Source organism: Squalius cephalus (genome assembly GCF_949319135.1).
Source record: "Squalius cephalus genome assembly, chromosome: 18".
NCBI lineage: Eukaryota > Metazoa > Chordata > Actinopteri > Cypriniformes > Leuciscidae > Squalius > Squalius cephalus.
The window spans coordinates 29,839,574-29,864,624 of NC_137139.1; the positions used below are offsets into that span (position 1 = coordinate 29,839,574).

The window sequence follows — 25,051 nt, forward strand, 5'->3', positions numbered from 1 at the left end:
ACTTTTGATCAATTTAATGCATCATTGCTGAATAATAATATTTATTCATTTAAAAAAATATCTTCCTGACCCTAAACTTTTGAATGGTAGTGTATACTATTCACATTTTAGAAATAAAATATTAATTTATTCTACATAAAAGAGAGAACATTAGAAAAAATGTTGCTGCTTCTTTAAAAAATATATACTTTGTACTGTAGCCATAACATATCAATAATGTCTCCTGTCAAGCATTTAAACTTTTAAAATGACTTTTAATGACTTTAAAATGACATACAAAAACAGGTCACAAACCCATTAGATGACATTTAAAATGAATCACATCTGCACAGCATTTACACTGCCATAAGCGGTCAGTGGTGACATTCAGAGACAGAGGTTAATACGAGATCACACTCATTGTAATGCAGCGCCTTCCGTTTGCATTTCCCAGCATTTTTTTCAGTGGCTTTGCTGGAAATCCACAGATGTTCTTGTGCCGATCCAACACAGAAAACTGGACTGTAATAGAGTAATTCTAGCTGTGATGTGCCAAAGAAAGCCTTTCAGAAACTTTGTTTTCTTGATGTTTGGTGCTTGAGTGCATCTGTAGTTATAAGGTCATGCTATTTATATATATATGTGTGTATATGTGTGTGAAGGTTGCCCACCAGTATGGGACTCTGTAGTGTGTTGGCCCAGAGCTGCAGTGGGTGAGACCGTCCACACTCCCTGTCCGGCTGTTTTCTCTCTCTTCAAGAACAACACAGGTATGACACACAAACACTACGTCCACTTCAGGGTTGTGCACAATTCAAAAATGAATTGAGAATGCAATTCAGTACCTGAATGAGGTAAAGATGGAAAACAAGATGCATAAACTGTGAATCATTACATTTGAATTTACAGTAAATTGATAGAAGTATATAGTTAAATAGGAATGAAATACAAAGAAATTGATGTACCAATAATACTGGATAAATGGAAATGTTAAACATTATTATTATTTTAAAGTGCCCCTATGTTATTTCAAAGGTTTCTAATTTTGTTTTGGAGTCTCCTACAACAGATTTATATGCATCAGGCTCAAAAAGCACATTTTCTCATACTATCATCTCTTTTCTCACAGTGTTTCAATCGGTTCAGTAAAAGATTCAGTCTCTCTAAACCCCTCCTTTCCGAGAGCTACTCTGCTCTGATTGGTCAGATGGCTCAGTCTGTTTTGATTGGTCGACCGTACGTCGGAAACCAAACGCTCATTACCATATCTGAATTTCAGCTGTGGATCTTCCTCAGCACTTGATGCACAGTGATACGAACGGTAACGATGGCGTCGGTTTTACTTCATTTGGTTTAAATTAATTTGAGCCCGAGTACTTGTCCTTTGAAAGTGCAGCAAAGGGATTTGCTTTTGCAGAAAACAGCGTCTTGTCCACACACAAACCAAACTCTTCCAGTCTCAGCTACAACTACAGTTCAGCTACCCTCTATTCAAGGGTCAAGGTAGACTTTGTTCACGGACAATGAAGACCATAGGTTGGCATCATGAAAGTTTGTTATAAACCTATGTAGGTTTGTGCAGGAATTGAGACTGGGACTCTGAGACACACTTTGATCTTTGAAACTTTGCAGTCCTTTACTTTCACAAATAGCTAGAAATATTTGAAAAAGTATAATAGGGACACTTTAATAACCAGAATAAGTTATTATGCAAATTGATGTATTAGGGCCAGGCATTAATGTAGTACCACAAAATATGTGTATTAGAATACCAAAGAGACTTTGCTCTTTTGACTCGAGAAACAGAAAATGTTTCTGTCTAATGAATTAAAAGAGCTCTGAGTTTGCCCGACCTTGGATCACACATGCATTTCCATATTAACAGCTTCTGCAAACAAACCATGAAGCAAACGCGTTGGTTTCACTCTGTGGGCTTTAACAATAGACACATCTACCTTGAGAATATAAGCTGAAAACTCAAACTGAAAAATACACGGCCCCAATTTCAAGGCTTCATAAGCTTGAACAAAAAAAGGCAGGTTTTCATATTTGCCACTGCAATAACGTCTCAAATCTCCACACATCCGCCAGCATACCAAACTAAACCCAGTCTAAACCAGCCAATCAACACTACAGTCAAATCTGAAAGACCACAAATAAAACTGTGCTGCTGCAGTTTCATCTGACGACGAGTAAAGTGTCACTCCGGCGCTGACTTGTGTAGAAAAAGATTCAGACCTCATTTCACATTCAGCTTTAGCACAAACTAATTACATGCATTGCATCTTGTCTCCAGAGAAAAAGCTCAATGAAATCCTCATGAAATGACATCAAAGTTGCCAGTGAATGTATAAGCAGATTTAAATGTTTTTTTTTAAAGCTCGCAGAGATTGCCTTGCATGATTGTCATTGACCTTTGACCTTGATTGATTACTCTAGGTATAGTGAGTCGTAACTGCAGCGCTGGAGGCTGGTCACGGCCGTTCCCTCCATATCATGAGGCTTGCAGTGTTGAGGACGACATCCCAGAGGTCACTGACATGTTCTGCAAGTCATACTCACTTGTATTTGATAAACATTTTCCATTTATTCATACTCTCTCAATAAAGATCTCAATAAAGTCTCAGATTTGTCTAAGTATGAACTCAAACATTCTTCATCAAATTCCTCGAAGACCAAAAGATCTGAGCTGCTGTTAACATGAACTTTTAATAGCTCTATACTCTTAATGTCGGTCAACAACCGTATACAGTATATACACTATACACACACTCACTGGCCACTTTATTAAACCAGTTCAATTGCACGTTAACACAAATATATAATCAGCCACTAAAATCATCTTTTGATTTTAGTGACTTTGAATGTGTCATGGTTGTTGGTGCCAGACGGGCTGGTCTGAGTATTTCAGAAACTGCTGATCTACTGGGATTTTCACGCACAACCATCTCTAGGGTTTACAGAGAATTATCAGAGAGAAAGAGAAAATATCCAGTAAATATCCAGTAAGAAAATGCCTTGTTGATTTCAAAGATCAGAGGAGAATGACCAGACTGGTTCAGCTGATAGAAAGACAACAGTAACTCAAATATCCACTTGTTACAACCGAGGTCTCCAGAAGAACATCTCTGAACACACAACACATCAAACCTTGAAGAAGACGAGCTCCAGCAGCAGAAGACACACACCGGTGAAACGAATGAATGAGATGAGAACAGAAACAGAGGCTGTAATTCACACGGCTCAACAAAACTGGACAATAGAAGATTGGGAGAACATTGCCTGGTCTGATGAGTCTCCATTTCTGCTTCAGCGTTCAGATGGTCGGGTCAGAATTTGGTGTAAACAACATGAAAGCATGAATCCATCCTGCCTGGTATCAGCGCTTCAGGCTGCTGGTGGTGTAATGATGGTGGGATATTTTCTTGCACACTTTGGGTCTCTTAGTGCCAATTGATCATCGATTAAACTCCACAGTATTGATGCTGATCATGTCCATCCCTTTATGACCACAGTGTATCTTCTTCTGATGGATACTTCCAGCAGGATAACACACCATATCATAAAGCTCAAATCATCTCAAACTGGTTTCTTGATCATGACAGTGAGTTCGCTAAACTCAAACCTCCACAGTCTCCAGATCTCAATCCAACTGAGCAGATTTGGGATGTGTGGAACAGGAGAATCGCATTATAGATGTGCAGCTGATAAATCTGCAGCAACTGATTCTATCATGTCAATAATATGGACCAAAATCTCTGAGGAATGTTTCCAGCACCTTGTTGAATCTGTGCTGTGAAGAATTAAGGCAGTTCTGAAGGCAAAATGGGGTCCAAGTCCAACCCGGTGCAAGGTGTACCTAATAAAGTGGCCGGTGAGTGTGAGCCCACACAAACACATACACACACAGACACACACACATACATACACACTGTATGTATACAATATATATTACATTATAGTACATTTAGTTTAATTTTTCAAAATAAACAGGCTTTAGACTTTCACACTTATGTGTCTGTCTTAACTGATAATTAATTAATTCATTAATTCATTCATTCATTCATTCATTCATTCATTCATTCATTCATTCAATTTAAACAGACTCTGTAAACTGAACATGTAATTTAGTTGAAAATACATGTAGATGTAATTGATTTGTGCTCATTTGTCCCGTAGGAGTTGTATTTTGCCACTGTGAAACTGATCTACACTGTTGGTTACGGAGCGTCGCTGCTCTCTCTCTCTGTTGCTGTGATAATACTGCTGCTCTTCAGGTACTTGGTGGACTAAAAAACCCCTCAAACCCGCCACTGATTAGTTAGTCCTGTAAAAATATTGCTTTAACATTTTTAGGATATATATAGCTACTTTTTCCACATAAAGTTGGCTTTACAACTTTAAATCAGCCTGTAGCTTGGACACTAGTCTCAAAGTAGTCACTGCAACAATGATATATTTAAAATAATGTTGTTTGTGTTCTAGGCGATTACACTGTGCTCGAAACTACATCCACATGCAGCTGTTTTTCACCTTCATCCTAAAATCTGTGGCTGTTTTTATCAAAGATGCTACGCTGTTCTCCAGTGACGACACGGATCACTGCACACTCTCGACGGTGAGTCTGTCACACCGTCAATGCTGTTTCCTGTGAAAAGTACAAACCTGACCGACTTCACACACACCACTTTTTTCATCAATGACTCAATGGATATGTCACAATATTTTTTAATATGCCTTACTGATAATATTTCTTAGTGTATTTCTTATATACAGTATATATTCGAGAATCAACACATTAACACTTGCCAAATGCGGTGTATTTCAGCAGTGGCGTGTAACACAGTCACTCATATTAGCCACTTTGGTGGGTTGAATTTTATGTATAATACTGTACATCATTTTTTTTTTTTTTTAGTCTTTTAAAAAGGCGTCTGAAATAATAAACTAAGTGCAATGTAGTGTTGTCAAAAATATCGATTTTTCGATGCATATCGATACTGAAATATCTGAAACGCTTCCAATACTGATTTTCTGCAGAATAGTAGATACAAGATATCAGCTGTACTTACAAACTTTCCAATGCCTCGTTTTATGAGTGCAGAACCTATTTGTACTACTGTAGAAGTTTGGTCCATTCTGGGCATTATTAGTGGGGTAATTTACGAGATACATCCTTGGATCCATTAGCGCCTGCACTAAGCCATACTGCTGATATCTCTACATAAGCTCTAACTTTAATAATGTTCGACCAAGGGAGAAAAAGCTTCTGGGGGGGGGGGGGGTGTTTGGTTCGAGGTCATGGTACAAAGGACCCTAGGTTGATTTTACTCCGAACCCTCCCTTTAATGTCTTTACTCTCACTTTTGGCCAATTTAATGCATCCAAAAAAAAAATCTTACTGACCCCTTCTTACTGAAGCACCTTTTATGCTAAAAAGAACGGTGTAATAATTTCAAGTTTTATAAGAGTTTTAGACCCTGTTTTGTACTTTATTCATGGAATATTCCTTGATTTTGTGATGTCCTCCATTGCTGCATTAATTATTTTTAATTAATACTCATCTTCCTCTATTTCTGGCTGAGTTCATACTTTCTCCCTCTGCTTATCTTCTTCCTCTCCAGTTTTTTGCCGTCATGCCCTTTTTATCATTCTCAGAGTGTCTCTCTCTCATTGTCCTCCCTCTCTCTCTCTCTCTCTCTCTCTCTCTCTCTCTCTCTCTCTCTCTCTGCAGGCGGCCTGTAAGGCGTCTGTGGTGTTTTGTCATTTTTGCGTCTTGACTAATTTCTTCTGGCTGCTGGTTGAAGCCGTGTATCTGAACTCACTGCTGGTCTCTGCTTTCCCGCGCAGCCGCCGCTGTCTGTGGAGTTTCGCTCTGCTGGGCTGGGGTGAGACTCTCATATCTCTGTCCCTGTCCTCTCACACACTTCCTCTGGCCATCGCAGATGAGTTGTAGCTTATGGTGTTGAGTTATTATGTGAGTTATTAAAGGAACAGAAGGGAAACGGAGAAATTAGGTTAGGTTTGTCTCTAGATATTGTTTTAACACTTTAATATGAAGTAATTCATAGTTAACCCAAAAATGAAAATTCTGTCATCATTTACACAGCTTCATGTCATTCCAAACCTGTAAGACTTTCATTCATTTTCAGAACACAAATGAAGATATTTCCAATGAAATTCCAATGTAATTCATTTCCAATCAATTCTGTTGCTCCATTGAAAGTCCATTCACCCAAAGCTCTTGACGCTTCAAAGCGTTTAGGAAGAATGTCTGTCTTTCATCGGTGGAAAAGAGTTCAAAGAGTTCAAAAGAATATATTTTGAAAAATGTATCCCCCCTGTATACAATGAAAGTCAATGAGGTCCAATTTTGTTTTTGCCTCAGAATATCTTCTTTTTTGTTCCACAGAAGAAAGAATACAGGTCATACAGGTTTGAAACGGTATGAGTAAATGCTGACAGAAGGGAATCAAATTCATTTTTTAAAAACTGGACAACTTTTAAGATAACACACCATCTTAAAACACAACATTCACTATCCTTTTAAGACAGATTAGTTGACTAGTCAGTCATTTCTGTGCCACTAACACCACCAAATGGAATTGCAAAAATAAAGACAAACACTCTTCCTGAACCCATCTGCCATTGGTCAAACAAACAGATAGACCCATCCCAAACTAACGCCATTGGTTGAGAGAGTGTTACTTTGTCAGTATGCTCAAATAGTGCCTCAGTGTTTATACTTTTTTGGTAGAATTGACATACTGATATGACAAGGTTTTTTTTGCATAGAAAGGTACACTACCATTAAAAAGTTTGGCATCAGAAAGATTTTTTTTTTGTTTTGTTATTATACTATTATTGAGTACCAGGATGCATTAAATTGATCAAAAGTGACAAATATATTTATATTTCACATAAAAGCTGTTCTTTTGAACTTTCTATTCATTAAAGAATCCTGGAAAAAACAACAACTTTGGTTTCCACAAAAATATTAAGCACTGCTTTCAACATTAATAATAATAAGAAATGTTTATTGAGCAGCAAATCATCATATTAGAATGATTTCTGAAGCATCATGTGACATTGAAGACTGGAGTAATGATGCTGAAAATTCAGCTTTGATTTGATCACAGGAATAAATTACATTTTACAATATATTCAAACAGAAAACAGTTGTTTAAAATGTAATAATATTTTACAACATTGCTGTATTTTTTATCTTATAAATGCAGCCTTGGTGAGCATAAGAGACTTATTTCAAAAACATAAAAAAAATCTTACCAAACCCAAACTTTTGAATGCTAGTGTATGTAGAGATTAATTCATGTGCTTTGTGATCACCTTTTCTGCCACTTTTTTTTTTTTTTTTTTTTTTGCAGTAACGATCAACTGGCTGTACATTATGATCCTTATTTCTTGGCCACTTACTCTGATCTATCATCATTTATGGTTCTGAAGTCTATTATTTTTCTCATGTTAGCAGCCATTATATTCTCAGCGGCTCCAATCAGTGAAGTACAGCATGATCCTCCTGTTGTTCTATTTCTCAATTTCCATTTATATTCTGTCTGTCTCGCTCTCCTCTGGTGTGTGGGACCCTGGGAGGGCAGAGAAGTGTCAGAACAACTCGTGATTGGCACCTCCGTCGTCTTAGATTTCAGCAGACAGTTGAATGAACAAACAGTTTAAATGACATTGTAGAAGCAGTAGAAATGCATGTACAAATCCATGTTCTCGTTCTTATACACATTCCTGGTCTTATTGCGAATGATGATATGCGATTGCGAATGATATTAAATCAAGTCCAGTCCAACTTTTTATCTCTCTCTCATTTAATATCCTGTATTGCATCACATTAGGAAAGTTAAATGGATTCCAAACTAAATGATGATATTTAGGAGATCTGCTAATTTTCTGTTTTAGAAATATGGAGAGCTCTTGAAAATGGCCTTTTTCTTGTGCAAATATGTTTAATACTTCATGAATGCGGTCTAATTTCCATAAACATTTTCATAATTGCTTAAATTATTAATTTTGGGATTACGACAATTTTGGTAATTTAACTAAAAGGCACTTAATATTTCACACAGAATAGCTGTGCATCTTCCTTTAAAGGGATAGTTCACCCAAAAATGAAAATGCTGTCATCATTTACTCACCCTCATGTTGTTCCAAACCTGTATGATTTCCTTTCTTCTGCTGAACACAAAAGAAGATATTTTAAATAAGGTTGGTAATTAAACAGTTGCTGGTCCCCATTGACTTCCATAGTATTTTTTTTTCCTACTATGGAAGTCAATGGGGTCCATCAGTCGTTTGGTTACCGACTTTCTTCAAAATATCTTCTTTTGTGTTCAGCAGAAGAAAGAAAGTCATACAGGTTTGGAACAACATGAGGGTGAGTAAATGATGACAGCATTTTCATTTTTGGGTGAACTATCCCTTTAAAGGCACAATATGGACAAATTTTCCATTCAAATATCCAAAATCCATTAGCACAGTGTATATGTTATATACACTCACCTAAAGGATTATTAGGAACACCTGTTCAATTTCTCATTAATGCAATTATCTAATCAACCAATCACATGGCAGTTGCTTCAATGCATTTAGGGGTGTGGTCCTGGTCAAGACAATCTCCTGAACTCCAAACTGAATGTCAGAATGGGAAAGAAAGGTGATTTAAGCAATTTTGAGCGTGGCATGGTTGTTGGTGCCAGACGGGCCTGTCTGAGTATTTCACAATCTGCTCAGTTACTGGGATTTCTAGGGTTTACAAAGAATGGTGTGAAAAGGGAAAAACATCCAGTATGCGGCTGTCCTGTGGGCGAAAATGCCTTGTTGATGCTAGAGGTCAGAGGAGAATGGGCCGACTGATTCAAGCTGATAGAAGAGCAACTTTGACTGAAATAACCACTCGTTACAACCGAGGTATGCAGCAAAGCATTTGTGAAGCCACAACATGCACAACCTTGAGGCGGATGGGCTACAACAGCAGAAGACCCCACCGAGTACCACTCATCTCCACTACAAATAGGAAAAAGAGGCTACAATTTGCACGAGCTCAACAAAATGTGCATCCCACAAATCTCCATCAACTGCAAGATGCTATCCTATCAATATGGGCCAACATTTCTAAAGAATGCTTTCAGCACCTTGTTGAATCAATGCCACATAGAATTAAGGCAGTTCTGAAGGCGAAAGGGGGTCAGACACAGTATTAGTATGGTGTTCCTAATAATCCTTTAGGTGAGTGTATGTACAGTGTTATATTGAGTTCACTTGTGTATATGATCTCAAATGTTTCCAACAATGTTTAAATCCAGAGAAATTCTCTATTTAAATATGCTTTTTTACATGCTTTTTACAGCGCTGCATTGATCACTCTGTAAGATTCCCTTTTACCAACACGATAATCTTTTTGTCTCTCTTTCGTCTTTCGCAGGTGTTCCTCTGGTCTCCATCGTCCTCTGGATCTGCTCCAGAGTGTATTTTGAGGACACAGAGTAATTGCACGTTTGTTCTCTACCTTTAAGTAGTGGTTCTCGTGAGGGATTTGAACAAGCCCCTTCACTTCAAGACTCAATCTCACCGCGTCGAAGCTTTTCGATCAGCAGCTAGTCACAGATTGCCGCCCGAGCAACTCTCTTCTATATATATTTATATCTATACTTCTATATATTACAAAGCAATGGCTTTTATCATTTGCTTCATTGCATCTTACCTGGTTAAGACATTGAAGTTTTCTATCTATGTTTTTTTTTCAGGTGCTGGGACATAAATGAAGATTCTCCTTATTGGTGGATCATCAAGGGTCCCATTGTAGTATCAATAGGGGTAAGATAATGCATGAGGATGAATGAATGGACTCACACACAGTTGTTTTCATGTCTGTTTCTTGCCCAACCAGGTGAACTTCCTTCTCTTCATGAACATTATCAGGATTCTGGTGCAGAAACTGAACCCTCGCTTGATCCAGTTCAACAATTCGTCTCAGTACAGGTACATGCCGACTGTAACAGAAAACACACACACACACACACACACACACACACACACACACACACACACACACACACACACACACACACACACATCTGAAGGGACACTAGCTGCGATATGTGTGGAGAGATGAGTGGGTGTTTTCAATTCATTCTCTATGGGAGATGAATGGCAGGTTTGCGTGGGGGATTGTGGGATTGATATCAGTGAGAGCTTTACAATAAGCTTAACAATTTACAAGGTTCTATACAACAACTTTAGTAAATGCATTTGGTATTATGAACTAAAAGCATTTATGATCCTTCAGAAATCATACTAATATGCTGATTTGCTGCTTAAGAAACATTTCTGGCAATTGTCAATGTTATAAACAGTTGTGCTGCTCAATATTTTTGTGGAAACAATGATACCATTCAAACATTTGTGGTAAGATAAAAAGAGAGAGAAATTAATATTTTTATTCATCAAGGATGCATTAAATTGATCAAAAGTGACAGTGAAGACATTTTCAACAGATTCCTGTTTAATAAATAGGCTACTTTAATAAATGCTGTTCATTATACTTTCTGTTCAACAAAGAATCCTGAAAAAGTATCACCATTTCCACAAAAATATAAATATAAAAATATTTCTTTTTAGCTTTATTTTTTTATTTCAGTTTTTTTAGTACTTAAACTTATTTATTTCAGTTAGTTGCTGTAAGCTCGCCCTCGATCGGCCCAAAGTCCGGCATCCGATCAGCGCGGAAGGTCTTTACGTGTTACTGTCTTTTCTCGAGGCAAAGTATTTTTTGGTTAAATGCAATACATTTGAATATGTATTTTCTCGTTATTTCATCTGACTCCATAAATGAAAAGGTTTTAATGATATCTGTGCATCATTAAATGTGAGCGAATGTTTAACTATTCTTTTTAACTCTTTAATGAAAATAATGTCAAAGACGGTTAGAATAATCAAATGTAACAATTTATTATGTCAGGTAAATGTATCATGCTAATTTCAGAATCAATTCAAAGATAATCAATACAAAACATCAAAAGCTCTGGAATGAAGAGAAGAGATGCGAACCCGACATTAGGAAATACATGATGTTGAATTCTTTGAGGTCCTTCAACATCATGGGCTCATCTGAAGGCGTCGAACCCTTTGCTACATTCCATTATATAGACAGAACCTCTTTCACATGGAAACATCTTCTAACAATGGACATTTACATTCAGAGGTTACACCTTTTGGGGGTGTGAGACCATTTGCCAGGAGACCACCTTCCTTTGTGTGCCAGTTATCCCTAAACTCTTAAAAACCTTATTACCTTTTGTTTTACTTATTTGGAAATGAGACATTTGTACCAGTCGCACTGAGACATTTCAAATGATACTAAACATGTCTAATACTCTGTGATAATCTTTCACATTAAACTATATATTTTCTTGGGTGAATTCAGGTGATCTGAGCATGAGAGAGAGAGGGTGAGGGAAGAGGGAATGAAAGGTAGATTAGGATGATTCGTAGGTGAGACTTTCGTCTCGATAGTGCACAAGGGGGAGTTCAATTGTTAATTTCCAGTGAGGTTCTTTGTCCTCTCAGCAGGGTCTGGTTGCTCTTCAACCAGACTGTCAGGCATTTTCTAATTTCTCAACTCTTACAGTTGCCAAGGCAACATTTCTATTATTCATTTCCAGAATTTTTTTTAGAAAGTTTTCATGTAATATTGATATTTTATTTCAGCTTTATTTCAATTACTGCTAATGGTTTTTAATAGTTGTATTTTTAGTTAACACACATCACTTATGAAGCAGTATTTTTGAATGTTAACTTTAACCTAGATTAATAAATGCTGCAAAAATATAATTTGTTGTTAGTTCATTTAACCAATGTCATTATATACAACCTTATTATGACCGTTACCGTTTTTTAAAAACGTTACCGTTTTTTTTTTTTTTTTTTTTTTTCTATTGATCGAAAACAGCAAATACTTAATAATTACAATGTTTATTTCTCAGAAGAGAAAGTTGAAACCTACTTCTTTTAACAACTTTATTTTTCCATCAACTGCAGACCTGTGCTGTAAAAAAATATATATTTTGTGAGGTATCTTAAAACTGTGCTTCATATGGTAACATCTATATTAACTGGTGGCATTCAAGTGATCAATATTATTTACAGTAATATGACTGAATGGCCAATGAAAATTATTTAGAAATGATGTAGCAATAACGCACAGGATTGTGGAATATCATAGGCAGTGGAGGATACTAGTGAAATATGATCCAGACGAGGCTGTCTCAGTAGACCGGATGTTTCGCAAAAGTTGCTCTTAAATCCCGTAAACACACGTGAACTCCAGGGATGTGCTAATGAAATGCATGAAGCGAGACTTTGAGATCCTTGGATAAGCACTATAGATGTAAAGCTGAAACAAACCTCACAGGCTGACAGGAAATAGAATCGTGTTCCCAGAACGGCATCATCCTCACTGCTAGGATCCTTTGAGGGTTTGTAAGTGCTGTGCCTTTGTTCTTTCAGCCTCTACAGCATCTGTACTGTACTTCCCCTGTAGAGACCGGCAGATAGCATGAGCACAGTCACCGCAATACAATAGCTTTTGCAGTTTTAGGTATTTTAATAGATAACACACAAGCAGATATATTTGGGGATTATTTGTATACTATTCATATTTTTTGAGTTAGCTTTTATTTTTAAACTTTCAGTTTTCATTTTAGTAATTATGTTATGTGCTAAAATTGATTTTATTTTATTTACATTCTTAAATCATTTTATGATGTATGTTTTCATTTTTAAAAAAACAGATGAAATTTTTCATCTAATTGTATTTTATTTCAGCTTTATTTCAATTAATGAAAACAAGTTTTAATAGTTATAGTTTTACTTTTATTTGACAATAACAACACTGCCCACAAGAGACTGTTTACCAACCAAATTTCATTACCATGTATTTTGGACATACAAAATTACCATCTTAATACCATGGTATTATTTTGAATACCTTGTATTGTACCCTATAAATACCATGGTATGTGTAAAAAGGCTGTATGGTGCATTCACTAAAAAAAAAAAAAAATGGCATTACCATAATGTGTTGCTATATTATCATGGTAATACCATCAGTGGCGTATAACCGTATAAAGTATTTTTTTTCCCATTCGTTTCTCCCATAGGGATTTTTAAAAAGTCTTTATTAAAGAGTTTAAGCCTTGAACAAAGCCAACCAGCTATGAGGTGATATGTACACATATTTTGCAATAAACGTAAAATATATCAAGTATTTTGAAAGCGTTGAGAGATCGCTCTATTACGCTATTCGCAGTGCTTCATGGGAGTGGGCGGTGCTAACGAGATCTTTTGGGCCATGTTGCTTTTATCGACTCTCTGATTGGTGTAATTTTCTGTACAGCATCATGGGTAATGTAGTTTTTCACCAGGAGTCCCACTGTTAAACACGATTATTAAAATAAATAAGCTAAAATAATGAGGGCTGACAGCTTCAACAAAAGCAAATACTATCGATTAACAACCCCGTATAGCTCACAATGTCCAAAATACGATACTGTTTGGTAGTTTTTAAGTGTTAACAATAAAATAAAATAGAAACATGGTACATCTTTTGGGAAATGTAACTATGGTAGTAACGTGTTTTTTGGGCCTGTATTACTGTGGTGTTCTTTGAAGTACCTTGGTATATGATAATGGTAAATCAATTGAAACATTAACAATAATCACAAACAATTATTTTGTCAAGTCATATAGTTAATTGGCCAAAATGCAGGCTGTTGCCAAGCAACATAATCAAAATTCTACTGTTTTTATATCCACGTATCAGGGTAATTTCCACGAAATTTCTGCTCATGCATGTTTAAGAGCACTGACCTGATTATCTGGAGAGATGTGTATGTGTGTCCTGTTAATGCTGTTATCATGAAGAGACTCAGTCTGTTTTGCCATAAATGAGTGTGTGCTGCTGTTGAATATGCAGATTTCACACAAGCCTGTGAATGACAGCTCTGCTCTCCAGAATCTGTGGTTTTAAGCATTTCTGCCAGACTACTTGACAGTTTTGCATTAAAACACATTTCACTGTGTGCAGTGGTGCTATCATAGTAAAACAACACGAATTCATTGATCCGTGAGTGAAATTTTAATATGTTTCACACTGAGGGACCTCATCTACATTTAAAGTTGAATAGTTCAATCACTATTCAAAAATGGCATTTATTTCAGTGAATAAACTTTAAATTTCACACAAAGCTATTGTATGGCTTCAGAAAACTTCTAATATATTGCACAAGTTATATGGACTACTTTTCTTGGACTACTAAACTTCTCTTTTGTACAGTATTTCATGAAAGAGTGTGAGTAGATACAATTTTATTTTTGGCTGAACTGTCCCTTTAAGCTCAGAATGATGGTTTAATTCTTCTGTAAATAATACATTTTACATTTGTGTTTTATAAATTAGCAGAGCAATTACAATCATTGCACTGTTTGCACATGTTTTCATTCATGTATATTTATTAGGCAAATGCTTTTATCTGATTTACAAATGAAGAACAATACAAACAAGAGCTATAAATAACAGTATTTATAATGCACTTACGAATATTCACATCAATGTGCATATGCAGAGGAAACCTGTGAATATTAAAGGAATAGTTCACCCAAAAATAAAAATGTTGTCATTATTTTCTCACCACCAGTATGCTATTGTTATTTATGTTATTTTTTTTAGAAAACAATGAAAATGAAATGCTACAAACACACCTTATTCTTCATCCATGCATCATTGATACCAAATCGACATGGTTTCTCTCATATATCATGACCTAAAGTGACATGCTATAGATTTCTTTCACACAAATCTCTCATGTTGGTCTCAATAGCCTTCAAGACATACAGATTGCTTTCATGTTTCTTTTTTAATGATGCTTTCTGGAAGCACCCAGCTCTACCCAATAACCTTTTACCCTTCCTCCTCTCCATGTTTTATCTCTCCTTCCCTCAGGCGACTGACCAAGTCCACCCTCCTCCTCATCCCTCTCTTCGGCACTCATTACATGGTCTTCAGCTTTCTCCCAGACTACTTCAGCGTGAGCCTGCGGCTTTGCATCGAGCTGTGTCTGGGCTCCTTCCAGGTTATCCAGCCCGCTATCAGCACAACACAGCTTAAACCCAAACCTCAGCGGGAGTGTAAAACTACTGAACTAAGACTTACTAAGGCTGGAATAGGCTACTCGATTTTTGCTCAGATTTTCGGCCCGACTTTAGTCTGGACGCATCGATGCTAACGTTAGTTGCCAATAGTTGCAGATTTTCAGTAGTCAGAGTTGACAGAGGATGCGTCCCTAGTTCATTAGTCAGGGCACTGATCAGGGACTCGGCCATATTAAAGGGATAGTTCACTTTGAAATTAAATTTTGGTATGTTTTAGCTTACCTCAAGGGCATCCAAGATGTAGTTGTCTTTGTTTCCGCAGTAGTTTCAATTTTGACATTTTTAGGTTAAACCGTTCTTGTCAGTCATATAATGCAGGTCTGTGGTCACTGTCTCAAAGAGCATGCACAGAGAAGTCCAAATTAAACAATTCCCCATCGTAAGTACACATTGATGGCCTAAGACACGAAACGAGCGGTTTGTGTGAGAAAACGAACAGTATTTATATATATAGTAGCCGTCTTACCTACAATCTCTGTTCTGTGTAAACAATGAGTGACGTACACGCGCGAGAGATCACTTCCGGCGCTTGCGCAGACTCAGCCAGAACGCAGGAAGCGCGCGCGCGCCCTCAGATCACTTGGACGTGGTTGTGTACAAGAGGTAAAAACTATATAAATACTGTTCGTTTTCTCACACAAACCGCTCGTTTCGTGTCTTAGGCCATCAATGTGTACTTACGATGGGGAATTGTTTAATTTGGACTTCTCTGTGCATGTCAAATTCAAAGGATGAACTTTACCACTTCCAACCTCTTTCCCTAAATAGGTGACGGTAGCACACCCAAATTCACACTTGGCTAAGTTCAGAGTAAGATTAGCAGCTTTAAGTCGCTCAAAGACTCCACGCAAGGTTTTCAGATGATCTTCCCATGTGTCTCCATAACACACAACATCGTCTAAATAAGCCTCACAATTAGACATGTTGGACAACACGACAGACATAAGCCTTTGAAAAGTAGCACCCGAGTTTCGAAGTCCGAAAGGCATTACTCGATATTGTAAGAAGAACACATCAGGGGTGGCGAACGCCGAAATCTCAGACGCACGCGCCGAAAGGGGCACCTGCCAATATCCTTTTAGCAAGTCTAATTTCGTCACAAACTTTGCGTTCCCGACACGGTCAACACAATCTTCCATGCGTGGCATGGGGAAAGAATCAGCTTTTGTCACCGAATTTACCTTCCTGTAATCGGTACAAAAACGTGATGACCCGTCTGATTTGGGCACTATAAGACATGGAGAACACCAAGGGCTAGAACTTGGGACAGCTAAACTATGTTCAAGTAAATACCATGTTTCTTGTCTCATAAGTTCCCTCTTAACTGGATTTACCCGATAAGCATTTTGTTTAATAGGCGCATGTGAACTGACATCAATGTCATGCGTTAACACTTGTGTCATCGAAGGAAAATCACCAAACAAGGTTTGATAACTCTGAATCAAGGTTCTAATATCAGCTTGATTAGAAACTGATAAGTGAGATAACTTAGAAGAAAGATTCAACAAGGTTTCTGAGTTAGACAAACGGGCAGTAGTGAAAGCGGCGCTATTCATCATCGAATCATCACTTTCTGGAGAGTATTCTGCAAGGGACTCCACTGCTGGTGCAACAGTGACAACAGGAGACATCTTCACAGAATCATGCCGGGACACATATGTCTTAAGCATATTGACATGACAGACCCGTGACTTCTTCCTACGTTCAGGAGTGGAAACAACATAGTTAGTATCACTCAATTTTTCGCTAATTTCATAGGGACCAGTGAACTTAGCTCTCAGTACTGCACCAGGCACAGGTAGTAAGACTAAAACTTTATCTCCGACACAAAATGAACGTTGGACAGCTTTTTGATCATAGCGACACTTCATGTGGTCTTGTGCCGAGTCAAGCGATCGTTTTGCCAGTTTCCACATCTCGTGTAGTTTTTCGCGAAAAGAACTGACATATTCTGGGACATTTTTCACGGGGGCTTGAAGAGTAGGAGACAAAAACTGCTCCTGCAAAATTTTCAAAGGACCGCGCACCGTGTGTCCAAAGATCAGCTCTGACGGACTAAATCCGAGCGACGCTTGAGTTGTAGTTCGAATGGCAAACAACAAAAGGGGAATTTCCTCATCCCATTCCTTTGGTTGTTCAACACAAAAGGTTCGGAGCATAGACTTAAGTGTTTGGTGAAACCTTTCAAGAGCCCCTTGCAACTGTGGATGAAATGCACTAGATACCTGATGCCTGATGTTCAACTTTTTTATTGCCTTAGCGAACACTTTAGACATGAAGTTGGTTCCTTGATCCGACTGGATACATTTAGGTACCCCAAAAGTCGTAAAGAATTTAATAATTGCCTTAACAACTGCATGAGCTTTAAGTGAACGGAGAGGAATCGCCTCAGGATATCTAGTCGATGCACACATTAAAGTCAACAGATACAAATTTCCGGATTTTGTTTTAGGCAATGGCCCAACACAGTCGATTATAATCCGCTCAAACGGTTCACCAATCACTGGTATCGGTTTCAATGGGGCTGGGGGAATAACCTGGTTGGGCTTGCCAGCCATTTGACAAGCATGGCACGATTTACAGAATTTTGCTACGTCAGATTTCATTGATGGCCAAAAGAAATACTTCAATAGATAATCATAGGTCTTTCGAATACCTAGGTGGCCGGAAAGTTCGTGGTCATGTGCCACACTCAACACCTGTTCTCTAAAAGTTTTTGGAATCACCACCTGAAAAACAGTGCCCCAGTCATCTCTGACACGATTTGGTGACCACTTTCGCATCAGCACGCCTTCTTCAACAAAATAGGCAACAGGGTGTTCTGACAAAACGGTCTGCTCGACAGCTGCTGCAAAACAGTGAGAAAGAGTTTGATCGGTACATTGTGCCTCAATTAACGTAGCCCGCTCACACGGTAAATCAACATTAGGAATTGCGTACACTTTCAGCTCTACTACATCAGATTCCTCGGAATTACCCTCACTCAAAAAGGTTTCCGACAGGTCAACAGTGTCTTTACACTTTTGAGCCTGTGCTCGGGTTACTACACACGTGCTAAACACATTCGGAAATTCTTCCTGCACATCATCATAATCATCGTACGCAACCGGAACATCTACCACTTCTGGTAAACAGAAAACTTTGTCACCCGCCAAGTAATTTCCTAATATGAGCGATACACCTTTAACTGGTAACTCTGCACGCACAGCCAGTTTAACTTTCCCCGACACAATACCAGAGCGCATATGTACATGGTGCAACGGAACTCTAACAACTGACAAACCAAGACCTTGAAGCAATACACTCGAACCGCAGCTTGACTGCTCTGAAAACGGTAACACACTTTCTAAGATTAAGGAATGGCTCGCACCAGTATCACAAAGGATACGAACATTTCTCATATCCGAGTCTTCCGTAAGTGACACAACACCGTCAACAATAAACGGCTCAAACCCTGCGTCAGTATCTGTTGACCCAATAGTAACTAAGGAATGTTCAACCAAAGCAACGCCCTTCGGCGCGTATGTTTTCCTGCCCGCTTTACCCTTGAGAGAGGGACAGACAGCGATGAGATGTCCCACTTCATGACAGTAAAAACACTCACGAATTTCATCATTAACAGCCCCCAACGCCCTCCTTGATACGGCTGTGGTATCTTTAGGACTAACGTTACGAACACGATTGGAAACATTTCGTCTCGTGGGAGACGAATACACGACTCTATGAGTCAGCACAAACTCATCCGCAAACACCGCTGCTTCGGAAAGAAAAGAAACTTTCTGCTCATTTAGGTAAATCACGATTTTCTCGGGAAGACAATTCTTAAATTCTTCCAACAGCATCAATTCCTTTAACTGTTCAAACGTAGTAACTTTGCTCGCTGCGCACCACTTCTCGAACACATTTGCTTTATCACGTGCGAATTCTACAAACGTTTGACTAGTGGTTTTCACTTGATAACGAAATCTCTGCCGGTAGGCTTCAGGCACCAACTCATAAGCACGTAAGACAGCATTCTTCATCTCATCATAATTTAAACTCTGTTCGAGCGTTAAAGCAGAACAGACTTCTTGCGCTTTTCCAACCAATTTACATTGTAACAAAAGTGGCCAGACAGTGCGCGGCCACTTCAACGTAGCTGCGATACGCTCAAATACATTAAAATATGTATCAACCTCGCTCTCACGGAACAACGGGACTAAAGCAATTTGTCTACTAATATCAAATTCACTTACTTGAAAAGGCGATCGTGGTGCAGGAACGGAACTCGGAGTGGAAGCATCAACAGGAGCTGAAACTGGCACATTCACGCTGGGCGCCCCATCAGCGGGGAAGTGAGCTGTTGTTGGGCTTTTAGACCCAGATCCAGCTCCTTGAGCCTGATTGCTCGCTGAGTCTCAATTTCAACTGCCCGCACCTGCAACAGCTGATTCTGATACTGTTGTCTACTCAGCTCTATCTCCAGCACTTTCAATTTGATTGCCAGCAAAGGATCTCTAGGAGACGGAAAATTAGCAGGATCTATGCTAACCAGCTCCGTGAGTTTGGGTTCCTCCGCCCCCTCGCCCCTGGAAGCCGACATGTCAAATGCAACACCTGCTTCACGTTCCTGAGATAAAACCCCCTGCTCCATCAAATACTTATAAATCACTCCTTTTATTTCTGCTTTCCTTGCACCACGAATAACCTGAATCTGATACAAATCCGCAATAGCCAACAAATCATCTTTGCGACAAATATCTAGTTGCTGTACTGATGGCTGAATGGCAAAGTGATCTAATTCGAATTTAGAAGTAATTTCCAATTCCCTCCTCCTTAAAATGAAAACCACTAGAGAAACGCAAACATTCAAAGCCAATTTCATTAGTTTTCTCTTCCCTTAAACAAAGATAGGACGAGCCCCCATTTGTTACGACCGTCTAGGGGTCTGTGTCGTAACTAAAAAAAGAGTGAAATGAGTCGATACTCGGTTACTCACGTAACCTCGGTTCTCTCTAGAGAGGGAACGAGTATTGCGTAAGGAACTTACGCTACGGGAAAAGTCATCTTTTCTCGAGATACTGAAGCCAAAAAATTATCCTTAATTTTTCATAATTTGTCAACGCAGTGCAGCAGGCAGCACAGCAGAGCTAGAGCGGGCAATACTGCGTGCTCATTGGCTGCCGCGCGGCAACTGCTTAAGCCTACCAGTGAGCCCCGCGTGACGTCACGCCCAATCAGGGTGCGCGCGCCCTCGCGCGTCACAGCCCGCCAGAAGGGGCGACGTCAGAGCGTATAAAAACAGGGCTCGGAGGCTTAATTCTCTGGTTTCTGTCGAATGAAGCGACATGAGCTCGAGGCGCAAGCACGGCAGGGAACGCAATACTCGTTCCCTCTCTAGAGAGAACCGAGGTTACGTGAGTAACCGAGTATCGTTCTCTTACGAGAGGTTCTCTCGTATTGCGTAAGGAACTTACGCTACGGGAACCCTTTGTCAACGCCGTGCGCGCCATGCATCCACACACAACTCCAGGGGGAGGGGACCCGGGGAGTGAAGAGTGGGGAGAGAGGTGGCCAGCAATGCGGGCCAACACATGTACATAAGCACCCGTAGGGAGAAACAGAGCGGCGCAGCCGGTCTGTATATAAAAGCTTTCCCTGAAAGTGCGGCTCGACCAGAAGAGTCAAATCTAATATCCAGCCTGCGAAGAGCAGGGCATGAACATGATTTTAGACTGCAAGAAGTTTAGCCTGCAGGGCGGGAACTTCCAGGTTATAAAACCTAACAAATGTAGACGGGGAGGCCCAGCCTGCTGCCGTACAAATGTCATAAATGGAAATCCCACTGGACCATGCCCACGATGAGGCAACGCCTCTGGTGGAATGAGCCCGTATGCCCAGAGGGCACTGCAGGTCTTTGGACGCGTATGCTGTCGCAATAGCGTCCACTATCCATCTGGATAGCGTCTGTTTCGAGGCGGCGAGACCCTTGGTGTGCCCACCAAACGAAACAAAGAGCTGCTCTGAGAGCCTGAAGGCTGCAGAGCGCGTAATATAAAGCCTTAACGCCCTGACAGGGCAAAGGAGGTTATTATCGACCTCGCTGGCTGCCGGCGGCAGGGCTGAGAGGGAGATAACCTGTGCTCTGAAAGGAGTACCCAACACTTTAGGGACATAGCCATGTCTAGGTTTGAGAATGACTAACGAGTCGTTAGGTCCAAACTCGAGACACGACGCGCTAACTGATAGCGCATGCAAGTCACCCACACGTTTTACTGAGGCGAGGGCCAGCAGAAAAACGGTTTTGAAAGTGAGGTATTAGAGACCCACAGAGTCTAACGGCTCGAAGGGAAAAGCTTTAAGGGCCTCCAGGACCAAAGACAGATCCCATATCGGAACCGAAGGTGGCCGCGGAGGGTTCAGCCTCCTGGCGCCTCGCAGGAAACGGGTAATGAGTTTGTTTCTTCCTAGTGCGCGGCCGCGCGCCGAGTCGGCGAACGCAGCAATCGCCGCAACATACACCTTGAGCGTGGAGGGGGACCTGCCCGCGTCCAAGAGCTCTTGGAGGAAGTTCAGAACCTGTGGAACCCCACAGGACTGAGAGTTCAAACTCTTCCCTGCACACCATTTGTTAAACACTGACCATTTAGACGCATAGAGCCGCCTCGTCGAGGGGGCTCTGGACTGCGAGGTCGTGTTAACTACCCCTTCTGGCAGATCAGCGAATATTCGTTGATTACCCACGCATGCAGAGACCAGCGCTCTGGATGGGGATGCAGAATTGACCCTCGGGCTTGAGAGAGACGGTCTCTCCTCGCCGGAATCGGCCACGGGGCTGTGTCTGACAGGCTCACCAGCTCCGGGAACCAGGGTTGGTTCTCCCAGTGCGGGGCTATGAGGAGCACTGCGCAGCGCGTTTCCCTGATCTTTGCTAATACCTGAGGCAGCATTGAGATCGGGGGGAAAGCGTACAACGGGACACTGGGCCAAACTTGGGCCAGCGCATCCTTGCTCTTCGAAAAGAACCTTTTGCACTGAGCGTTCTCGCTTGTGGCAAAAAGGTCCAATTTCGCTTCGCCGAAGCGGCGCCACAACGTCTGTACCGTCTGGCTGTGTAACGCCCATTCCCCTGGGGTAACATTGTCCCTGGACAGTTTGTCCGGGTCGTCATTCAGGTGCCCGGGCACGTGCGCGGCTCTCAGCGAGCGCAGCGAGCCCTGAGCCCAGACCAAAAGGCGTTCTGTTAGAGCGCGCAGGGCTCTGGATCTGAGTCCGCCCTGGCGGTTCACGTAGGACACCACTGACATGTTGTCTGAGCGAACTAGCACGTGGTGTCCCCGCAAGTATGGGAGAAAATGCTTCAAAGCCTTCTCGACCGCTAACATCTCCAGACAGTTTATATGGAGGTTCCGCTCTGGGCCCGACCAGGGGCCGCAGATTGGTCTGCCCCCGTAAAGCGCTCCCCAACCCATGTTGGACGCGTCTGTCGAGACCACTTTGCGGTGTGAGATGACTCCCATTGTCACTCCCTGTCAGTACCATTCGGGCGCTAGCCAGGGCTGCAGGGCTGAGACACAGACCTGAGTCACGCTGACTTGAGCGCTGCCCGAAACCCACGCTCCGCGGGGTATTTTCGATTTCAGCCAGCATTGAAGCGGGCGCATTCGAAGTAAACCCAGCTGTAGGACCGCTGCGGCTGATGCCATATGGCCTAACAGCTTCTGGAAACGTTTCAGAGGGAGGTATCTGCCCTTTTGGAAGGATGCGGCGAGGTGTCGAACACAGCGCGCGCGCTGTTCTGACAGCCTGGCCGTCATCGCCACCGAGTCCAGTTCTATTCCTAGGAAGGAAATTGACTGACTGGGGATAAGTGAGCTCTTGGCCCAGTTCACCGAAAGACCCAGGCTTTCCAGATGACTGAGAAGCGCTATCTTGTGAGAGATGAGTTCCTCTTTTGACTGCGCTAGAATGAGCCAATCGTCCAGATAGTTCAGAATTCGCATGCCCTGTTTTCTCAGGGGAGCGAGAGCTGAATCCATGCACTTCGTAAATGTACGGGGTGCTAGGGACAGGCCGAACAGAAGGACGGTATATTGATACACCTGGCCGTCGAAGGCGAATCTCAAGAATGGCCTGTGACGGGGTATAATCTGGATTTGAAAATACGCGTCTTTCAGATCGAGAGATATGAACCAGTCCCTCGGGCGAATTAGCGCGAGGATCTGCCTGGTCGTAAGCATTTTGAACGGCCGTCTCATGAGAGCCCTGTTCAAATGTCTCAGATCTAATATGGGTCTGAGCCCACCGTCCTTCTTGGGCACGAGGAAATAACGGCTGTAAAAGCCCGCCTCGGTCAGAGAAGGAGGAACTCTCTCTATCGCCTTTTTTTTTTTTTTTTTTTTTTGTAGCAGCTTCGCTATTTCTGCATGAAGCAGATGGGCTGCTTCTGCGTTCACTTTCATTTCGGTCCGGGCTTGAAAGCGCGGAGGCCGACGACTGAACTGTAGCGAATAGCCCTGTATTACCGTGTCCAGCACCCATGTCGACACACCCGGAATAGCTTTCCATGCATTCGCACTCATAGCTAGGGGTCGAATGGCCTCTGAGTCCTGCCCGCTGCATAGCGTGGGACGAGGGACCTGCAGTGGCGGGCGCGCGGTGCGCGCTGAGACAGTGCTGCGAGACGGGGACTCGCTGATAGCAGTGACCGGCCGGATTGCGCTGAGAGAGCGCGCGTGAGTGTTTATAGCAGAGTGTGAACGCAGGGGAGCGGGCACAGGACTCTTTATTAAAACACGGCCGGTGGCAGTGGCGATATCTGAGCCCTGAACGTGTGAGACAGAGCGAACAGCGTGTGGTTGTGAGCACTCGTGAGCGGGCACCTTTCCTACACTTAACACTCGAGCGGCAAGTGCGCGCTTTATGTGAGTGTGCTCTGTGGGGTACACAGGGGGAATTGTGCTTGTGTGTAGAAATGAACACTGGGTCGTGGGCATATTTACTACACTCAAACACCGTCGGCGTGAGCCGAATAACCAGAATTAACACTCTTTGCCAGATTTTCTGGGCCGCTGTACGAACAGCGTTTGTGTGCAGGCGAGCGAGTTGTATAACTGACTCATTGGCTGCAATACACACACTTTCTGCGTGTGAGAAGCTGGCCGCGAGCTTGGATCAGCGAACAGCATAAAATTTTTTGCTGCCAGAGCCGGGATCGAACACGGGTCTCTGGTGTGAAAGCCTGTTATTCTGCCACTGAGCCACAGGGGAAGAGTGCATAGACTATCGGTTCGCTCGAGCATAAGAGAGTGCGGGTCATGTTTTTTCGTCGGCGATAGCGTGCAGACGTGCGTGTATTATAACAGGCTCGTTGCTGCAACATTAACATTTTCAGCCGCCTAAACTCAGAGGGGGCTGAGAAACGTATGGGAATTGGAGAATGGCCCGGCCTCAGCGGGGCTACAAACATCTCCCTCCTCATTCCGCCGGTGAGTGAGGCACGCGGGGTGCTGAGCATTACTCGTGACCGTCCGCTCTGACATCCCTGAGAACGGCGCAGTTTGCGCGGGAAGCGGGGCGAGTAGCCGGAGCGTCGTCATGTTTTGCAGGCGAGCGTGTAAGGTAACAGGCTCGTTTACTGCAATATTAATATTTCCAGCCGCCTGAACTTAGAGGGGACTGAGAAATATGTGAGAAAGGCGGAAGCCAAGTCTCGGTGGGACTCGAACGCTCTCTTTCCTCCTATCACCGGCGAGTGACGGACGCGGGGACAGTAGCTTTCTTGTAACGTAAAGAAAACTAACCCCGCGACTGTCAGCTTCTGCAATCCCTTGTGAGCGGCGCAGTCCGCGCGGCT

The 25,051-nt window shown here is 41.6% G+C and overlaps 1 protein-coding gene across 1 annotated transcript in view; it reads left to right on the forward strand.

Moving 5' to 3' along the window:
- Positions 1 to 25,051, forward strand: part of ghrhrl (growth hormone releasing hormone receptor, like) — a 45,554-nt gene that overhangs the window by 12,850 nt on the left and 7,653 nt on the right. Inside the window, exons 3-11 of the mRNA XM_079850010.1 lie at positions 642 to 749; positions 2,419 to 2,510; positions 4,159 to 4,256; positions 4,465 to 4,597; positions 5,714 to 5,867; positions 9,431 to 9,491; positions 9,753 to 9,822; positions 9,896 to 9,987; positions 15,008 to 15,137. Of these exons, the coding sequence (XP_079706136.1) occupies positions 642 to 749; positions 2,419 to 2,510; positions 4,159 to 4,256; positions 4,465 to 4,597; positions 5,714 to 5,867; positions 9,431 to 9,491; positions 9,753 to 9,822; positions 9,896 to 9,987; positions 15,008 to 15,137 (938 nt within the window). The remainder of the gene's footprint in view (positions 1 to 641; positions 750 to 2,418; positions 2,511 to 4,158; positions 4,257 to 4,464; positions 4,598 to 5,713; positions 5,868 to 9,430; positions 9,492 to 9,752; positions 9,823 to 9,895; positions 9,988 to 15,007; positions 15,138 to 25,051) is intronic.